A 15,121-nucleotide genomic window follows, 5' to 3' on the forward strand; every position below is an offset into this window, starting at 1 on the left:
ATGAGAAAGTAAAAGTATTCTCTTTATCCGATGAGAAAAACTTAAACTTGGCTGGCTGGATACAAATGACAAGTAGGATATTAATTGTTAACACACATGTGCAGCCTTTTATGACCTCACCACCTACTACCGGTGGTGCAATCAGACCAATGGGGAAACCCGCTGTAGCGCTAGGGAGAGCAGTGGCTGCTGTGATGTACTCTCTGACAGCCTAGCACAGTTTGTAATTAAGACTGTCTTTATAATTGCTTTGCCACTCCCGAGCCAAATTCCCAATGAAAATACACACATAGCTGGTTCATGAGCCTGATCGTATTTCATCGAATGTGATGTGAATCACACTGAGCGTCTGTTCCCAGAGCTTTTGGAATTTCGACACTCTGCTGCTTCTGTAAAAAGGGAAGGAGAATGCAACACAACGTAATCAGTGTTTGAAATTCCCTCTGTCTAATCGAAGGTCAGATAGATGTTGTACTGCAGGTGCAAAGAAGCTCGTCGGTGTGTAGCATCTGCACGTGTGAGTATTTCGGAGTCCTGTAGACTCTTAGTGATCTTTTGTTGGGAATCAACGTTTGTATTAAAATAGACACAGGTTGTTAATGTCAACTCTTCGACATCGAGACAACCAGTAAAGTGAGGCTAAGGTGTGATGTAATGTGGTCTCGCTGCATCTACTTTGTAAGCAGCTGCATTTTGGCCAAGAGTGATGAAATTAATTGATGATTGTAAGTCACTTTGGACAAAAGCGTCAGCAAAATGAATGACTCCAACAGTTTTAGACCATGATGGTGTAGTGGTTAGCTCTGTCGCCTCAGAGCAAGAAGGTTGTGGGTTCGTATCCCAGTTCCAACGATGAAGTGATGGATGGATGGAAGGACGAGGTCAAGGTTATCTTAAGAGAAAACAACGATTTTCTTGGGTAGATTGTTTCCACCCTTCAAGATCAGTGTCTGTCCGGCTCCAGTTTCTTCAGAGGCACCTAATCTTACCTGCAGCTCGTAGAAATTCTTTTTCCTTCTTTTGTTTTTTAATGACCAAAATGCTGCTGTCAAACTGCTTTTTAGAGCATTACAGGTGTATAATAGTAATATGTTAGTTACTTCCACTCACCGGTAAAAACAAAAATGTATTCTTTAAAGACAACAGTCGCATAAACAGTTTGATTGTTTTAAAATCAAACGACTGTTAAAATCTGAATACAATTTTAAAACTATCACAGGGGTAATCCCATGCCCAGGTCAACATTCACACAAATGTATATATGTGTGTGTGTGTGTGTGTGTGTGTGTGTGTGTGTGTGTGTGTGTGTGTGTGTGTGTGTGTGTGTGTGTGTGTGTGTGTGTGTGTGTGTGTGTGTGTGTGTGTGTGTGTGTGTGTGTGTGTGTGTGTGTGTGTGTGTGTGTGTGTGTGACTATTTTGATTTGTATCCTCTTCTTTTGTATATTTTCCTGTAGTCTGTTTAAATTCTATTTTTTTCTTTATGAATTACATGATGATAGATAGTGAAGAAAAAAAAGAAAAAGGCCTCATACCCTGGAGACACACACATTCTCCCAGTTTAGAGGAGTCAGCTGACAGAGCGCGGGCTTACTGTTAGACTGATTAACTGTTTAACTGTTTTTTTGCCGTCACAAACAACACAGACACACAGACGCACTTGCCTCTGTTCAGCGTGTCTGTGCCTGTCTGCACTGTGCTGCTGGTCAATGGGCTCATTGTGTTCAAATGCAATTATGTCTCCTCAGTATATTAAAGGCAGCCATTTGTAAGTAAACAGTCACGGTGGCCTTTTGGCTCAGGCCAGCCTCATTATGTCGCATGGGGTCAGACTGGGAGTAACTGTAATTAATCTCACAATTAATATGACATGCTTATTTTATTAAGGAGCAACACAGTGCTCAACGGATGGACAGTTACATCTGTTTTCCATTAGCATTGCTAGTTTAATGTGGCCAGCTGGTTTTTTAATGGTTAGAAAAAAAGTCACATAAGGTTATTAACTATTCTCAGATTAAACAATAAGAGGAAAAAAATAATCATAGACAATTAAAGGTGAAGACAGTATTGTTTTGTTTGTTTTGACATCAGGTAATTAACAGCTCCACAGTGGAGATGAAGCTTTGTTTTGATTGGCAACAGAACAAGCGTCTGTTGCATTTTCATTCTTAATTTCTCCTCGAGTGCCTCTACTTTAGATCCTCCATACATCCTGGAAATTATGAAAAACATAGATCTGCTATTTTCCATTTTTTTTAAAGCATTTTTATATAGATTTTTTTTTTCTTTGGTTTAGCAATTTTTTGTAAGAAAAACCTTAAAAAGTAGATTCCAGAGTACCCGAGCTTTGTGTGTGTGTAAACAGTATACAGTAGCATAGATTAATAATAAGACATTAAAAAAAGAAGGTATATTTGAAAATGTTTTGGAAATTTTAGCTTGCATATGAATCTCAGGTGTCTCCTTTGCGAAAGGAAGAATGTACTGTGAGAGTTAAAGTACATGGGAGAGGTCGGCCTTGCAGTCTTGCAGGGCAGGTTGCAGAGAAGCTGTCTAACCGGTGACACTGCAAGCCACCAGCTGTGGGTGTGAGAAAAAGGTGTGTGTTGTGAGTGTGTCTCTACCTGGATTTGTGAATGTAACAAGCTGGCTTGCTGCATATTTGTAAATTTTCATCGCTGAATAGACAAAAACATTATCTGATGAGGTATCGGCTAAGAGCTCAGAAACATTGGTTATGTTGGGACATTGGGTCTCAGAATTCATTTACACGCAGGGCCTTCCACAAAGATGTGAAGTAGCCGGGGGGGGGGGGTCATGCCTCCTCTTGGCACATTCCTTCATATACGTTAATCTTAATCATGGCAGGTCATAAACCCTGCCCCCTCCAGTCTAGCAAATGGGATATGGGCCAAACTAAAAAAATAAATACTACATAGGTAGTTCTTATCACGCTGATGTATTTTGAAGTGTTCGTTTTTCTAAGTTTCTCTATCATCATGCTGGCATTGTTTTGAAGTGGAGGCTAGTGGTCATAGAATGTACACAGCCAATTGGAAACAGCTTTTCAAAGCTTTTTTATTAGATTAAAAAAAATCTATATAATAAAGTTGCCCTGCTTGACTGAAATAAGTAGCTGGCTGTTGGCAGATGGTGCTAATGGAATGGAAAGCTCAGTTACATTGAGTCTGACTATTATTGAGTTCATTCCTGAGAAGTCTATGAAGGAGTGAGCGTACACATATTATGTTGACCAAATTCTTCTTCATTCCCTATATTCCATGACAAGATCGCATGGTGCAAACTGATGATTAAAAATGATTTATGGTTATGTAAAAAAAACTAATTTTAAGAGTGAGGGGACAGAGTTACTGCGTTGTGTGGACCTGCTGCCGATTTGATTGACAGGTAGAATTTGCCTGCTGGGCAGACAGAGGAAGAGAAAGGGCCAAAAGAAAAGAGGATGTCTCTTTTCTGGTAATTTGAGGAGGAATATCTCCGAGCACAACTCCTTAGTAATGATGAGAGAGCAGCAGTGTGCGGGGGGAGAGAGAAGAGAGAGAAGCGGAGTGGAGAGTGTAATTTCCCCCTTGCTACTCCTCCTTCATTAAACTGTCAATCATCTATCCATGTCCCAGTCCCTCCCACTGCTGCAGTGAATGAGATGCCTCTGGACACAACTCACCTGGTCCCCTAATCCCTCTCCCACTACCACAGACTCTTACCACTACAAACACTACTATTCCTTCTTTCTTTCCTTCAGCGTTTACTTTTATTAGTCATACTTTTTTCCATCTTCTGGTCATATCTGTGTGTTTGTGGAGATTTGCTGAAGACCTTTTTGCTCTTGCTGCTGTTGTCAATCAGTTTCAGCCACTTTGCGTCAGCCCAAGGAAAACTTGTGTTATGATGTCATTATCATGTCTTCCCTCAAAGTCTCTGGTCTTCAGGATAAAAAAGGTGGTGCCGGAGAAGAAAGAGGGAGCAGAGACAGGTTTCACATGTCTGCAGCAGACACAACACCTACTCTATAAGGCACAAATGAACAGACACACTCACATACACACACACCTTATCTGGATTAGGCAGTGATTTCCCACTCTTACGCTCCTAAAGACTTATCTCCTTCCCACAGCCCAGTCACCAGCGCTGTAGATGTGGACACTGAAACCACAATGATAAGAGTTCCTTTGTGCATATCTTTGGGTGTGTACTCAGTTTGTGTATGTCTGTGTGTGTGTGTGTCTCTCTGAATAGTCAGGGGCACCTTGAGCCTGGGGCAAGTTCACATACAGGCAGGTTTGATTATTTGAATGGTGGGGACGTAGCTCTGTGTGTCACTTGATTGTGCCTTTATGATCCAAAAAGATGAGACGAGTACCAACCAGGGCTGCAACTGAGGATTAATTTGATTGTGGATTTATCAATCACTTTAGTGTGTAATTGATTCATTGTTTAGTTATGAAACATTGTTGTCAAGTCAGGATATTGAGAGCATGGCCTACATGCTCTATTGGTATTGGTCGCTGGGATTTAACTCTCTTTGAGGATTACCGTGATAAAAGAAACAGATATATAAGAAAACGAAAACAAGCAAACAAAAAAAATAAAGAGTAAGACACCCAATCGGCAGGCTGCTTGGAGGACTAGAGATTCAAACCTCACTCTCAAGAAGAGGAAGCCTTCCAAAACAGTGAGGAATGTAGCAACCAGACAATAAACCCACATACAGTGAGGTGATAAGTGTCCGTCTGTCACATACTGATGATGACACTGTGAGGTCAAAAGTAGCTCAGTTTGTCATGGTCACATTCTCTGTACATCCTCCTTCTACCCTCTCCTCGCTTGGTTTATTATAGAAAAACCCATGTAATCGATAATGAACGAGCAGCAATTATCGATTAATGTAATTCAATCGTAATTCACTTTTTGTGTTTTTATAAATGATTAACAGACAAACACCAATAAAATAAAATGCATCAAAGAATCACAAAAACAACGCGTTTCATTTCTCACTCTGTTGTGCCAGTGGCAAATTCCCAGTAAATCTCTTTGGGCGTGCTACAGTAGTAAATGTAATATTTAGTAAACAAAAGAAATTCGCTTATCAGCCGATCTTAACAGGAGGTTATACACGTCTAGTTTTTTTGTTCTAGATTTCTGAATCCATCAGTGGTTCACGATGCGTTGCGTAGACCCAGATATGGAACTTAAAATAGCCCCACAAACAGGATAATGACAGACCACAGACGGGCAGAAGACGTTTTCAGAGAGAAAATGAGTCCTGTGCTCACTCAGATGACTCTTTATGAACATGTTTCTAAACATAGCCTGAAATTTTACCACATGGCTCTAGTTTAGACTCCACCCTGTTCAGCTCTCCTTTATTCTGTCTACACTGATGCTTTTCACTCTGGCTGCCTGGTTTCCTTCTCTCTCTAAACGTCTCACTCTCATTGCTTTCCTGACTTTTACTTCCACCTCATTGCTCTCTCTTCACTTTATCCAACTTCCTCTTTTGACATCTCTCTCAGACCTAACTCTGCCCACCACCTCTGTGATGTTAGTTTTTGCTGCCTCTGCTCTTTACTATGAAAAGGGAAAGAAAGTGCTGAGAAGTGAGTAACCATGCCAAAATTACACTATACCTCCAACTCACAAAAATGACAGTTACTTATGATTACTTATCATTTTTATAAATTCTATCCCACCAAAAAAAACTGTGATTGAAGCTGCACTTCTACCTTTAGGTGCATGTTATTTTTCCAATGTAGAACAGACCTCTTCATCCTCCTGTGGTACAACTGTCTCTAACTTGTTGCAGCCTCAGACTGCAGTTTTGTGACTTGGATTGCACTTTCTCCAGATTTTGGGGTCTGATAAAGTTGCCTCTTGAAGGAACTACACCCTCTTGCATCTTGGACGAGTTTTAGTGCAGCTCACTCTTCTTCACTTTGGTAAACCAATGATTCTTTAGTTCCTGGAATGCATAGAAGCAACAGTAAAGAGAATGATGTGTTCTGATGTGTTTGCATCTGACTTGTGACATCCACGCATGCACACACAGGACTTCAGTAAAGTGAAGAGGCCACCTATGCACCAGCCAAGCCATGGAATGATCCCGAGATTGAAATGTGAGCTGGTGTATGCTCTCCCTCTTTCTCCCTCACACTGTTTCTCTGTGATGGCTGCAGGGGGAGAGCATGATGGAGTTATTAAGTATTGCCCAGACTAGAATAGCGGCTGGGGGAGGAGGTGCTAGCATGTTTGTAGTTGAGGAGAGGAAGGTGGAGGGAACTGACACAAAAGGAGAATGAAGTATTGGGGATGGGAAGAGAACGAGAAGCCTGGGACATTAGGAATTAGGAATGGAGGAGGTGAGGGACATTACATGAGTGACTGAGAATCAACCCTCCCCTCTCTGCTTATTGAAGCTCCCACAGCCTGCCAGGATAGGCAGAGGTCAGCACAAGGTAGAGGCGGAGGAGGAGAGGGAAAATGAAGGATAGGGGGGTGTATAGAGAGACAGAGAGGGGGGAGGGGGGGTGCACATGAGAAGGGGGCTCTAATGTGAGCCAGCTGTGGAAACCTGACACCTCAAGAGTGGGGTTGAAATGAGAGGTGGAGGAGTGAGAAACGGAGGGAAAGAAGGGCTGCAGGAAACTGCACAGCGTAAGAGAAGGATGGAGAAAAGAGGAGGGAAAAAAAGTCCTCATGGAGCAAAACAAAGAATCCCATAGATGAGTTTGGCTGAAGAAAGCCTCTCTCCTGTGTTGTTCATGAAAGCAGAGCTGACTGTGTGTGCGTGCGTGCGTGCGTGTGTCATGTGCATGTGTTGTATTCAGGGCCAAGCTGGAGTGTCAGTGTGTCGGTTTATCTCTTCCTCAGTGAGCCACCACTCCCAGACAATAATGTGAATCATGCACAGCCTTGTCTGTTTCCTTCGACCATGGTGATGCAGTGAGTGGCTAATAATGAGCTCTCTATCTGGCAGTGAAACCTGAAGGACAGGGTGGTATCATTTCCTGACGCAATGGCATTTGGTTCTGTCAACACTGGTTAGATAGCAAACAACTGAATTTTATTTAGTTACATATGCATCTCTGCCGTCGGCACTTTTTCTTTTCTTTTTTAACAAAAACCTTTTCAAGAGTGATGTTGAGATGGGAGAAAACTTTACAACAGGAATCATCATTTTTGAGTGATTTTCCACTTAGACTAATGTGACTAATGCTATTATATGCACCATTATTTATTACAGGAATGTCTCACAAACAAAGACAAGGTGTTTATTCCAAACTTAAAAGACTTGAGGATCAGGCTAAACGTTACAACAAAGCACACGTTTCAGATTTCCCCCCTTTCTTTCACTGAAGTGGTTATTCTTGTCTTTGAAAATGCGTCTCACATTCCCCATAGTTTTAATGGTGAAAATGTGTGAAATTTTCCCAGTGAAATGTAAACCTGGCATTAACCTGGACATGGTGTTCTTTGTGTGTCAGCCTGCTAATGTGATGAATGTCACAGGGCAGAGGGCTGAGTCGTTACTCTGTGAGGAGGAGGAGGAGGAGGGCGGAGAGGTTGTCTGGGAGAAGAAAAAGAAAAAGCAGTCCTTACTCCCAGGACGCCCGTCTTGTTGAGATATCATGACCAAGTTGTGTTTGTGTTTAGAGTGGGGGTGTGTGTTTTTGTTTGTATATATATGTGTGTGTGTTTTTGTATAGGCATGTGGTTTGGGGTATGTAGGGGGTTGCGGACATGCAGACATGCTGCTACAGAGATAGAGACAACGAAGAGGAAGGGTGTCCGTCTAACAAGGTTGAGGTGAAGAGGGGTAGTAATTGTCTGGTTATCAGCACCATGAGTAAATATGGTGCTGATATGCAAATAGAAGATATTTCAGATAAAATTTTAGGGAGACAGTGTATTCACTATATATTCAAAAGATTAAAGCTGGTGATATTCTTTGTTTAGTTATTGTCAACAAATCCCATGTAAAGACCAAAACCTTAAACAAGACTCAGTACTGTCCAATGCCTCTCTATACCTAAGCTTTAAATCATTATAAACAATCCAACAAATGTATAATTTCATGATTAAATAAGACTCAATAATCTCCTTAAAAAATGTAAGCAAATTTTACTCTCCCCGTTCAGTCCCGCCATTAAAATCGGTCACTTGGGATCTGATCACAATTGCACAATAGTACACACAAGACACACAAGAGGACATTTGATATCCTGTCACTCAAATCCTATTCAGAGGTGGTCTGGGAAGCATATGACCACATTTTTTTTTTAGAAGTGTGAACGCAAGTCTTTCCTTGGCCTTATGGAAGGACCACCGACTCGGCTGACGTCCTCTGACCTACCAGTTTCATAACGGACCAAAAACATTTTTAGACAATGCCACTTGTGATCTGATGTAGAAAAGTCTGTCCACTTGTAATCAGATTACCCAAGATGTATTTAATAAGTACGAACAGAGCCATTGATACATTTATAATGTGTGTGTCAATTCTTTTTAGACTATACTAGGTTTATGGGACAGTGTTAGGATGTATCAGGCTTGGGCTTCAAGGACAATGATAAGAAAACTTTTTTGACTTATGGCTCAATATTGTAATGTTTATTGGGTTAAATGAATAAGCCCTGGATGGTGTACATCATGTGGTAGCTGGAGTGGGAATGTGTTGTCAGATGTTCCTCATTTTCGAAGAAACAGTGTGTGACTCACATCACACCAGGCAGACGTATCACAGATGTGATTGATCCGTGAAACTTCTGCCTGACATGATTCATCACTCTACTACTTTCCCATGCGCTCACGACCTAATATCTTCAAGCTGCTTTGGGGCGGAGTGGCCAATAATAAGTTAAAGTTAGTAAGCATGAGACTTAGTTTCACACATAAGACATATCTCAGATTATGAATACTCTCTGCCCTTTATGGTTTTACATGCTACATGTCTGCTTATGTAAGAAACAACCCTATTGTTTTCATTTCGATTTTTTGATGAAAGAAGGTATAACTTTGCCCCTGTGTGTGTGTGTGTGTGTGTGTGTGTGTGTGTGTGTGTGTGTGTGTGTGTGTGTGTGTGTGTGTGTGTGTGTGTGTGTGTGTGTGTGTGTGTGTGTGTGTGTGTGTGTGTGTGTGTGTGTGTGTGTGTGTGTGTGTGTGTGTGTGTGTGTGTGTGTGTGTGTGTGTGTGTCAGTTTCTTTGTGCTGTATCCCTGCTCTCCTACGATGTTACCTGAGCCCCTCTGGGGAGGTTGGTTTAGAGGCTTGTGTAAGAGGCAGCAGGTCGCTCAGTCGCCCACAGTCCCCAGACAGTGTGTCTGCCATGTGCCACACATAGGAACTATCACACAGGAAGTTACCTTACTGTTACCATTTTTGCACAGACAAACGTCACACAACATAACACCTCTGACCAAATACTCTATCGCAAACAGAGAAGTGAAAGTGGGAGGGGCTGACAAAACAAAGGAATAGAAAGTGATGAAGTGAAAATTGTCTCTGACGAGATCACTACTGGACATGTTGTGTAATTCTGCATTTTCCTACCCACTGCTCAACATGCAGCAGAATCACTTTACTGACAAAGAAGAGAAATCGAAAGAAATGGGTGATGAATAAGCAGATGAAAAAACAGACAAATGTGAAGTGTAGACCAAACGTGTTCATAAGTCAGTAAATGTACATTTTTTTCTTTTCTTTCCGTTGTATACCATACAGTTCTTTGTGTGGACAACTTGAATTTGTTGAGAAAAGCTCCTTATCTATGTTATACTGTGGACACTTTAATGTAGATTATGGCATTACTTATCTGTTGGCAGGATTATTGTTTATCTCTTACTTTGCCCAAATATTTTCTGGTGCTTTCCTCATGTTGTTTTTAGTTTCTACCGGGCTTCAGTCAACAACTTCCAGATGACTCCACCTCACATCCTTCTGCTTTTAAACTTCTTCTTTGCCATCACTGACCCCGGTTCAACCTTTTCACCAAGATCAGCTTCCCCTCTTTTCTCTTAGCAGGGTTTATGGGGCAACAGCTCAGGGTTCAGAGCAGGTCGTTCAGCAATCTTAAGGCCCCGTCTTTTACTTTGTACACAGACAGAACCATTTCCTCTACAGAGAAAATGGTATCTTTTACTACCTGGCAAAGCTGCCACTATAATAGCAATTGTGTGAACGGACCTGGTTTGTGATTGATTTATTTGATATTGCGCCGAACACACCCATGATTAATGAAGAGTACTGAGTACAACCCTTATGAACCATGTGCCTGGCGCAGCAGGCTACATTCTCCCTGAACTAATAAAAGTCTTTGAGCATGGGACCAAAAATCCCAACTTTTTCTGTCAGCAGCTCATGGACACATGGATATGAGTGTGGCTGTGTGTGAACTGTTGAGCCTGAGGCTCTGCACTGTAAATAGCTTCATATTCCTCTTGAGATAAAGGCGTTAAAATAATACTGTCCAAGAACAATTAGCCACATTGATTAATACTTGAAACAACTGAACAACTGGTGGATGCACAACTACACATTTAGCAAATTCTCCTACTAAGGGATGTGGTTCCCCACATGCTGTTGTTTGGATCACTATACACAAGTTCACTGTGAATTAGACGGTAGTGTTTATCTGTGTTAGTCTTTGATGTGTGTGTGTGTGCGTGCATACTACAGGACTCTTGTGCTGATTTTATTCTCAGCTATCAATGCTCTCAGCAGCAGTCTTTCTGATGTGGTGCTTTACACCTGTCTGACTGTAACTCACTCTTTTGTGTTGTTTGTTTGCCTCTGTCTAGCGTGCACACACATACACACACACACACACACACACACACACACACACACACACATTTGTGTTTAACTCATCTCTCCACTTCATTTTTTGCATTAAGGGGCGATCAGCTTTAAATCCTTTGCATGCACCATCACTGATTTCTCTGTTTTGTCTTTGTGTGTGTGTTCAGGTGTGCACCTGGCTTCCTGGGTGAGTACTGCCAACACAAGGACCCATGTGAACCCAGCTTCTGCCTGAATGGAGGGAACTGCTCAGTGTCCATGTTAGCTGGTGTACCTGTACCAGGCAGCGCCACCTGCACTTGCCCTCTCGGCTTCACCGGCCAGCACTGCCAAACTCCCCAGAACTCCACTTGTTACCCCAACAACCCCTGTGCCAACCAAGGCGTCTGCACCCTGCTGTCCCTCGACAAGTACAAGTGCGAGTGTGCCAGAGGATGGACAGGTGAGACACAGTTTCTCTCTCAGGAGTTTGCCAAGAGGGCAGATATCCCTGGTATCACGTCCACCAGGGATGTGAAGTTTTGGGTCTTGCTTGTGTAATTATCATTATTATCTATAAAAATGACTCCAGGAGGTGATTAAAATCAAGTTTTTATCATAAAATAACAAATGTATAGGTTAGTGCAACCTTTATTTTGGTGATATGTGATATTTGTGAAAATTTTACATATTGTCTTATGTGTGAACAATAAGAAGGGTGGTTGATGGGGACACACGCACTATGTGTCAAATGACACAAAGGAATGCTAAAGCACTAATGCAAAGCTCTTTGTCCTCTGCTTTGTCTTCATTCCCAGGACCACGGTGTGAGCATGAAGACAGCTGTCTGTCCAGTCCCTGTGCCAACGGTGGAAAGTGCAGCTCTCCGTCTGCTGGTAGTTACACTTGCTCCTGCCCTCCTGGCTACACAGGTCCCCGCTGCCTTAATGACACAAATGAATGTGCCGCCACGCCCTCTTTGTGCCAAAATGAAGGCGTTTGCTTCAACACCCCTGGCTCCTATGAGTGAGACTCTTAACTTATTGTTACCCAATTGGGAAAATTTCAATATCTGGACGATTTTAACTGTTTCATGTAGTCTGCTAATTTTAAGCAGATGTCCACTGTCAGGACAGGAATGAAATGAAACTCACTGTTGCCATTGCTGTAGGTGTACCTGTGCCCCGGGGTTTACGGGCCGACATTGTGAAAGCTCATACATCCCTTGCTCTCCTTCGCCGTGCTTAAATGGAGGCACCTGCCACCAGAACTCTGAAACCAGCTACTCTTGCCACTGCCTTCCAGGTAGGAGGATTCAAATTCAGAAAGACTAAATGTCTGTTCACCTTTCTTTATTCTCAAACTGAATTTGAATCGGAAAACCGATGCCACATTAAAAAAGGTATGGACAGTTTTTTATTTTGCCTGGTGAAACACAGACAGGGAAAGCAGGTAAATGTAAGAGAAGAAATCTGAATGAAGAAAACAGAAACAGAGTTTCTGAACTGTAACATTATGTTGTTTGCAGTGCAAACAGTCTGATCCTGCTGGCTCTGTCTTATTTAACACACTGCACTGTCAGTGTGCTACAGTTTGCTTGTAGACACAACAAACAAACACCCAGCAGCTGTTTATACACTACTAGGACATGATATAATACTTATGTACACCAGATGACATCATACTGAAGCCTATATATTTGATATATCTTCCCAGCAAATAATTAAATAACATCTTTAATTTGTGCAAGGTTTCAATGGGACCAACTGTGAGAACAACATTGATGACTGCCCAGGCCATCAGTGTGCCAATGGAGGAACCTGTATGGACGGAGTCAACACCTACAACTGTCAGTGCCCCCCAGAGTGGACTGGTAAGGGATTTGTGTGCATGACTGCGTATGTGTTCTACTGACAATTATTAAACTCTGTGTTTGACCACCACCGCTGTGTCTTTCATAGTGGTACAGTAAGTGGATGTAGTAGAAAGCCTCTGTGCCTCAAATTAGTACAATATTTCAGAGATTATCCTCACGTGTCTGACTTGGACATGATGAAAGCCTAATACATGTTCAAGCATTAAAAAAAAAGCAATATTGTGTATTTCACAATAAAATGGAAAGCACCACTATATTCCTGAATCACAAATGTTGTTTTAGGAATATTTCATATGAGTTATGCTAGAGCCAGTTTTTAACAAGGTTCTTGTGATGATAAGATAAGATATGAAAAGGTAATGTAAGGTAAGGTAGTCCTTTATTAGTCCCACTATGGAGACAGTAAAATTGTTGTGCAGAATACTTAATAGATAGAATAAAATATTTTTTATAGAATATAATAGGCATATTTTTATAATGAAATCCACAGCCAATTAATTGCTCCTGTACCATTTAATTTACAGACCTTATACCACTGTCATAATTATATCTCTTTTCTGCTTTTTTTTCTCCTCACTTCTCTGTGTGCCGTTTGAGCAGTCGGGTGGAATAAATGTTGGTGCTGTTATTAGTGTTGATAGCTTGGGTCCCTTCATGTGGTCTTTTATGATATCATATTTCCTCTGATGTCTTTCTCCATATTCCTGATGCCTGTTTTCTCCACAAGGTGTGTCTCTGCTTACTCACTTGTGTGGCATAGTCAAGCTTTCCATTTACAAAACAAACACGTGTGCATCAGCTTCCCAGGGCCTTTCTGAGTTTGCGTGGCACTAATTCAACCAGGATAAGTAAAGCCTCATATTTGCTTTTCTATTTCTGCAAAAAACATCTTTTTAAGTCAGAAAGCATTTTAAAATAATCTAGAAAATGCATCAGTATGTATTTCTCAACCAGAAAGCCACAAGGTTACCCATCAAGTTATTTTGTAACATGCTACACAGAGTATTAATGTAATTTGTTTAATTTTTCTCCGTCAACACCATGTCCTCCTCCCTGTCCGCCCACAGGCCAGCACTGCACAGAAGATGTGGACGAGTGTCGTCTGCAGCCAAACACTTGCCAGAACGGAGGCACATGCAGCAACCTGATCGGTAGCTACGTCTGCGTGTGCGTTAACGGCTGGAGTGGCCCCGACTGCTCTGAAAACATCGATGACTGTGCTACAGCTGCTTGCAGCCATGGCTCCACATGCATCGACCGCGTTGCCTCTTTCATCTGTGTCTGCCCTCATGGAAAGACAGGTGGGCAAGGAGTGGGGTTCCACACACACCAAATTAAAAATGCACTCAAGATATGATGTAATTCAAAACAAAACAGAAATGCTCTGTCGTAGTTTCATGCTTCCCTTTAGATAGTTTATAAAAAAAAAAATTGAATTCAGCCTTGTCAAAAAAATAAACGTCCCATTAGCAGCAAAGGTGCATTCAATAATTTTCTCTGAAGTGGAAAAACACAATGGAGATTCTCTGGTAACATTTTTGTTTCAGCAAAAACAAGTGGTTCTCTGCATTACATTTTTACTAATTGCTCACCATCATGTTATTCCTTTCAGGTTTGCTGTGCCATAGAGACGACGCGTGTATCAGTAATCCCTGTAGAGAGGGCTCTCAGTGTGACACCAACCCCATCAGTGGCATGTTCAACTGTAACTGCCCACCCGGTTATGTTGGCAGCACGTGCAACATCGACAGAGACGAATGCAGCATTGGTAAGAAAGGATGCAACCTCTGTACATATTGTACCTAATATGCATTTTGCTCTCTTCAGTTTTCAATCCTTTTCCTCTTCACCCTCAGGTACCAACCCTTGCGAGCACGGAGGTCTGTGTGTGAACACTGATGGCTCCTTCACCTGTAACTGTGTTAGGGGCTACGCTGGGCCTCGCTGCGAACAAGATGTTAACGAGTGTGCTTCGAGCCCCTGCCAGAACGATGGCACATGTCTGGATCGCATCGGGGACTACACCTGCATCTGCATGCCTGGTATATTACTTGAGAAATTTTATATCACCTTTCATTTTAACAAATTTTAACCACATGAAAAAGTGCAACATTTGAAATTGTCTTCTTGCTAAGTATCAGTGTTTGCATTCAGAAAAGGTTCAACGGATAACAATACAATCATAAGCTGTTTTCAGACATGACCCCCGAAAAAAGTCGCAAAACGCGTCTGTACATTTGCGTTCTCACATACAGCCCTACAGAAAATCTGAAAAATGTTTAAACTTCAGTGCAAGTCTGCAAGAATGCACTTGGAGAAGACATAACTCAACCAAGGCTGTGCAAGCCTTTCAATTTGTTTCAGTATTCGTTGAACTTTTTTTTATCTGCATCAAAATCTTGATGTTCCAGATCCGGATTAGGAAGGGCTGTAGTTCATGAGAAAAATCTTTTCC

At 41.8% G+C, this 15,121-nt stretch overlaps 1 protein-coding gene across 1 annotated transcript in view; it reads left to right on the forward strand.

The window, feature by feature from the left end:
* Positions 1 to 15,121, forward strand: part of notch2 (notch receptor 2) — a 41,632-nt gene that overhangs the window by 11,524 nt on the left and 14,987 nt on the right. The window contains exons 3-9 of the mRNA XM_035647108.2: positions 10,979 to 11,253; positions 11,609 to 11,816; positions 11,962 to 12,095; positions 12,541 to 12,663; positions 13,734 to 13,967; positions 14,279 to 14,434; positions 14,523 to 14,708. Of these exons, the coding sequence (XP_035503001.2) occupies positions 10,979 to 11,253; positions 11,609 to 11,816; positions 11,962 to 12,095; positions 12,541 to 12,663; positions 13,734 to 13,967; positions 14,279 to 14,434; positions 14,523 to 14,708 (1,316 nt within the window). The remainder of the gene's footprint in view (positions 1 to 10,978; positions 11,254 to 11,608; positions 11,817 to 11,961; positions 12,096 to 12,540; positions 12,664 to 13,733; positions 13,968 to 14,278; positions 14,435 to 14,522; positions 14,709 to 15,121) is intronic.

The sequence above is a fragment of the Scophthalmus maximus genome, chromosome 13 (assembly GCF_022379125.1).
Source record: "Scophthalmus maximus strain ysfricsl-2021 chromosome 13, ASM2237912v1, whole genome shotgun sequence".
NCBI classification, from domain to species: domain Eukaryota; kingdom Metazoa; phylum Chordata; class Actinopteri; order Pleuronectiformes; family Scophthalmidae; genus Scophthalmus; species Scophthalmus maximus.